This window comes from Prorops nasuta, unplaced genomic scaffold (genome assembly GCF_024137725.1).
Source record: "Prorops nasuta isolate Cenicafe-Biocafe unplaced genomic scaffold, Cenicafe_Pnas_1.2 PNAS00020, whole genome shotgun sequence".
Lineage (NCBI taxonomy): Eukaryota > Metazoa > Arthropoda > Insecta > Hymenoptera > Bethylidae > Prorops > Prorops nasuta.
In genome coordinates this window covers 1,208,753-1,214,452 of record NW_027116817.1, presented here as the reverse complement: position 1 = coordinate 1,214,452, position 5,700 = coordinate 1,208,753, and the positions used below count along the sequence as shown (strand labels likewise).

The following is a 5,700-nucleotide window of genomic DNA, read 5'->3' as shown; positions in this document are numbered from 1 at the left end:
AGAATCTGACGACGACAAATTCCCTAGAAAGCCGATCATCTTTGTCTAAGCGGTTCCTTTTGTAAATATTGTAAAATTTTGTATAATTTTATTTATTTGAATAAAGACTCTTTTACCTCTTACATTTGTCTTCGAACTTTATTCTCAGATATAACCTTCCCTTCTGACCACAGGACTGGAACCTACTTGGGCACTGTCTCGCACAAATTTTTGGTCCTTCGAGCCGGATATCCGGCAAAAAACGTTCGAAGTGCATCAGTGTTCCTGAGTGGGCATTCCGGACTGTGTTTTGGATTGTGGTTTGTTCTGGAATAGAGTTTCAAAATGGCTAGCGCAGGGGAATTATTAGAAGCAATCAATTACGTTCCCATGATTCGGGATGAATTCGTTCGGTTGGTCGTTAACATCAAGAAGCGTTGAGTGCACAATTTCACCCGTCGCTTCTTGGAGGATAGGCTAGCAGCCTTAGAAAAGTGGCTTAACGTGTTGCATAAAACTCACGTTAAGATCACTACTCACACTAAACCGGCCGAATTAGCTAAAATGGAGTACGTAACCGATAGCTGGTATCAAGCGGCCCTTGATGCCCATAGTGACGCGGAAGAATTCATCCTAGGACATCTAGATGAACTTCGACCCAATCAGGGTATGTCGGCATCAGGTCCCACTGCGCCTTCAGGCGAAATAAACAACATTAGGCTCCCAGTTATCGATTTACCAAAGTTTTCCGGGGATTACATAGAATGGAACAACTTTTATGAAACGTTTAGTTCCATTGTTCACGACAAAGTGTATGTCTCCGGTCGGGACAAGTTCCATTATCTAAAATCCTGTTTGCAAGGAGAAGCAGCTACGGTCATTAAATCTTTAGCGATCACTTCCGAGAACTATGAGATAGCATGGGACACTCTGGTAGCTCGATACACTGACAAACGGATGATCACGGATACGTTCTTAGATCAAATCTCGCAAGTACCCACGCTTCGGGGTGACAATTTTAAGGTTCTGAAAGAAGTTAAGGACTCAGTTACGGTTGCTCTCAACGCCCTTAAAACTATGGGATACGGCGTCGATCAATGGGATCCCATAATTGTTCATTCGCTGAAGAACAAACTGGATGACACCCTTCGTTTAGCCTGGGAAATGTATCTGGGAAGCAGCAAGGATTATCCCTCGTTCATTCAATTCTCTGAGTTTCTAACGCGTCATATTAACTCCTTGCAATCATTAGGTAACAAACCTAAAACTTCCAAAAAGGAATCGGGGAGATCCTTGAAGTCACACGCTACTAGCGTGAATAGTACCGGTTGCGCTCACTGTGGTACTAACCATCTCTTGTATCAGTGCAAGGACTACCTTGCATTGACCCCTCAGGCCCGTTCAAAGTTCGCATTTTCACAGAATCTTTGCATCAACTGTCTGAGACCCGGGCATAGTTGCTCCAGTTGCTCTTCTTCGTCACGATGCAGGAAATGTAGTAAAATGTATCATACTTTATTACATTTTGACAAATCTGGCACCGGGAGGAGCAAGGCACGGGGGTCTACCCCCGCGGTCAACTCCTCTTCCGAGCCAGAACCCTCTAGCTCGAATACTACAACACATCTTAGTGTTTCCGACACCCGATCAGTGCTATTGGCCACCTTTTCTGCCAGAATCGACGCTCATGACGGTTCTCGTATTATAGTCCGCGGTTTAGTTGACACGGGCTCCGAAACTTCCTTTATTTCGGAAAATCTAGCTCAGCAACTACGGGTATCACGAAAACGTGTCAACGCAACCATTCATGGCGTCTCTCTGAATTCGGCTCAAAACGTTCGAGCAGAGGTACAGATTACGCTTCATTCTCTATCACGACACGGTGTCTCGTTGGACGTAACTGCAATGATCTTACCAAGGATTACTCAGTATATGCCTCCGACTTATTCTCCGTCGTCCTTTCCAGCACTTAGCAAAATTGATCTGGCTGATAACTTCGCTTCAACCAGGGCTCCAATTGATGTGCTCATTGGTGCAGACTATCTTGCAGCATTGATGGAAGGCCCGTACATGCATTCTCCTGATCATACGTTGCTTGCTCAGCGGACTATTTTCGGGTGGATCGTTTCGGGGGTCGTACCTAAGGCGGGTCACTCTCATAGCCTCACGGTTCATCATTGCTTTGACCTAGAGAACACTCTTCACGACTTCTGGGAACTGGAAGAAGTTCCTGAAGTCAAACCCATGTCCACAGAGGACTCCCTCTGTGAACAACATTTTGTGGATACGGTAACACGCACCCCCTCGAGGCGTTTTGTCGTCGCTTTACCTTTTCGATCCGACATCGAAAAGCATAGTCTAGGTTCTTCTTCTCGGGTAGCAGAGAAAACCTTATCACGGATACTTCGGCGATTGGAAACTTCTCCAGACCAGGCTGAAAGTTATTCTCAATTCTTACAGGAGTATATTATGTTGGGACATATGTCTCCTGTTCCTATGAACTTTGATTTTCGCGTCTTCCTGCCTCATCATGCAGTATTTAAGACCGATAATCAGAAGACAAAGATTCGCGTTGTATTCAACGCATCTTCTAAAACCTCTACTGGCGTCTCGCTTAATGATACGCTATTCATTGGACCCAAACTCCAACAGGACATCACGCGGATCCTGATGAATTGGCGTTCCTTTCGATATGTAGGCGTGACAGACATTGTTAAGATGTTCCGACAGATTCTTGTGCGTTTTGAGGACCGCAAGTATCAGAACATTTTATGGAAGACTGATTCCGGTGCGCTTCAGGCTTTCGAACTCAACACGGTGACCTACGGTACGGGACCGGCACCGTTCTTATCCTCGCGAGTTTTGCGCGAATTAGCTTACACGGACGGAGCTAACTTCCCTCTCGCACAGGATGTGTTGTTAAATTCTACTTATGTAGACGACATACTTTTTGGGGCCCATGACTTAAAGCAACTTAGTTCGGTCAGGGAACAACTCATCGCTCTACTGGCGAAAGGGGGCTTCTCCTTAAGCAAATGAGCATTCAATCAACCGGGGTCTTCCCCGCTTGAACCTACCGAGCTGCACTCTTTCTTTGAGGATCCTGCTGGATCAAGTAAAGTCTTGGGCATATATTGGGATCACGGGGATGATAGCTTCCGCTTCCGTGCTTCTCCTTCTCACATTGGTGTACTAACCAAACGCATCCTCTTATCAGAGAATGCCAAGATCTTCGATCCATTGGGATGGATCTCTCCAATAGTCATCACCTTAAAGCAGTTAATGCAATCCACCTGGTTGCTTAAACTCTCTTGGGATGAAGAAATTCCCGAGCCTATTCAGTCAAAATGGCTCAAGTGCTATGAGCAGCTCCGAGACTTACAGACTTTACGGATCCCACGGTGGACTGGACAATCACTTACTACTGGAAAACGCGAATTAATTGGATTTTGCGACGCCTCAGAGCTTGCGTACGGCGCGGTCGTTTATGAACGCCTCACTGATGAGGACGGTCAACTCTCGGTACATTTAGTAATGTCCAAAACAAAGGTCGCTCCGATCAAGACCACTTCAATCCCTCGTCTGGAGTTGGTCGCCGCTGCCCTTCTTGTCAAGTTATTGGTTCACGTCAAGGGAAGCTTGGTCGGGAGTTGTGATGCGATTCGTTGCTATTCAGATTCGCAGGTCGCTTTAGCTTGGATAGCAAAGCACCCGTACATTGGAAGACGTTTGTGGCCAATCGCGTTTCATATATCCAAACACATTTATCGGAAGCCAGCTGGCATTATGTACCCACTAAATCGAATCCTGCAGACTTGTGTTCAAGAGGAACCAGTGCTCAACAGTTATCAGAGGACTCACTTTGGTGGCATGGGCCTGCTTTCCTCCGTGAGCACACCGCAAAACCTGTTCAGGTCTTTGAAACCGAGGAAGAAAGTCGGAAGGTAGCATTAACCGCTCAACTAGACACAACTGAGTGTTGGTTTTTTGATCAGTTTTCATCTTGGTCTAAACTGGTCCGAGTTATGGCCTATGTTCTTCGATTTGTCCAGCGGACCAGGAAAACCGGCCAATGGGAGGACTCCCTCCTGTCTGCATCGGAAATTCGCAGTTCGATTGAAGCCTTGGTAAAGGTTGTTCAACGAATACACTTCGCGAGCGAAATCTCAGCCTTGAATCATGGGTTACGTTTACCGTCACGGTCAAAGCTTCTTTCCTTACATCCGGTCATTGATTCACAAGGAATCTTAAGAATAGGGGGGCGGCTTCGGAACGCCGAAATTTCAGAACAAATGAAACACCCCATTATTTTACCGGATTGTCACTTAACTGCCATACTCATTAGGCAAACCCACTTAGAGACACTTCACGGGGGACTCCAATTAACCTTGTCCACGTTGGGACAAAGGTTTTGGGTCGTGAATGCACGAAATCTAGTAAAATCATGTGTTCATAAATGCATCACGTGTGTTCGCGAACGCGCTAAACTCGGTACCCAACTCATGGGTTCACTTCCTGTCGCTCGGGTTTCTCGCAGTTTCACTTTTGAACACACCGGAGTAGACTATGCCGGCCCCTTTTCGGTGAAATTACATCACGGTCGTAATGCAAAAGCCATAAAATGCTACGTGGCCGTGTTCGTATGTCTATCTACCCGTGCTGTTCACTTGGAACTCGTCTCCAGACTGGACACCGAGGCCTTCCTCGCCGCGCTGACTCGATTTATCTCTCGTCGTGGAAAACCCGCCGTCATGTATTCGGACAACGGCCTTAATTTTCAAGGAGCGGACGCTGAACTAAAACGCGCCTACCGATGCTCCTTAGAAGCTGCACGCGCTCAGAACACCGATTCCATCAGTAAAATCGAGTGGAAATTCATTCCGGTCGCTACTCCCCACTGGGGCGGTCTTTGGGAAAGTGCCGTAAAAAGCATGAAGCACCACCTGAAGCGCTCCCTCGGAGTTTTCGTGCCTAATTTCGAGGAAATGGCCACACTATTGACCAAGATTGAGGCCTGTTTAAATTCACGACCTATATCGCGGTTACATGATGATCCAGAGTCGTTGGACGTACTCACTCCGGGGCATTTTTTGTCAGGACGGGCGTTAAATTCCCCACCTGAATTATCCACCTTGGATTTACGCGAATCATCATTAAACCGTTGGCATACCGTGAATCGAATCACCGAGACCTTTTGGAAGAAGTGGTCTTCCGAATACTTACACACTCTGCAACATAGGCCGAAATGGCAGAACTCTAGCTCGGAATTCGGTGAAGGAGATTTAGTGCTTGTCAAAGTACCTAACAATCCTCCCCGTATGTGGACCTTGGGGCGGATTCTCAAACTAGTTCCCGGGGTGGACGGAGTAGCTCGCGTAGCTGTCCTTAAAACCGCGAGAAAAGAGATTCAACGGAGTCTCTCGCAACTCTGTAAACTCCCATCTTAGCCCTTGCTTTGGGGTCGCATCAGGGTCTATCTTTACCCTGCCTTACGGCATCCTGGGACTCTTCAGGTTGTCATCTTTCCTTCTCAAGCTTCCTGGGACTCGTCAGGTCGCTTAACTCTCTTCTTCTTGGCTTCCTGGGACTCTTCAGGTTGTCTATTCTCTTTCCTGGTTTCCTGGGACTCTTTAGGTCGTCCTGCTCTGTTTTATATCTTTTATTTTTATTTTTGTTTTAAACTGAGTTAATTTTCTTCTTCCTTGTCTTGACGCTATCGCG

The 5,700-nt window shown here is 46.7% G+C and overlaps 2 protein-coding genes across 2 annotated transcripts; both read left to right on the top strand.

Moving 5' to 3' along the window:
* Positions 1-324: 324 nt before the first annotated feature.
* On the top strand, positions 325-3,991 carry LOC136780794 (uncharacterized). The gene is made up of 6 exons (XM_066739339.1): positions 325-392; positions 456-1,293; positions 1,534-1,678; positions 2,030-2,956; positions 3,302-3,706; positions 3,975-3,991. Exons 1-6 carry the CDS (start codon positions 325-327, stop codon positions 3,989-3,991), a joined length of 2,400 nt encoding a protein of 799 aa, XP_066595436.1.
* Positions 3,992-4,271: 280 nt separating this feature from the next.
* Positions 4,272-5,426, top strand: LOC136780793 (uncharacterized). The gene has a single exon (XM_066739338.1). It carries the CDS (start codon positions 4,272-4,274, stop codon positions 5,424-5,426), a length of 1,155 nt encoding a protein of 384 aa, XP_066595435.1.
* Positions 5,427-5,700: the final 274 nt, after the last annotated feature.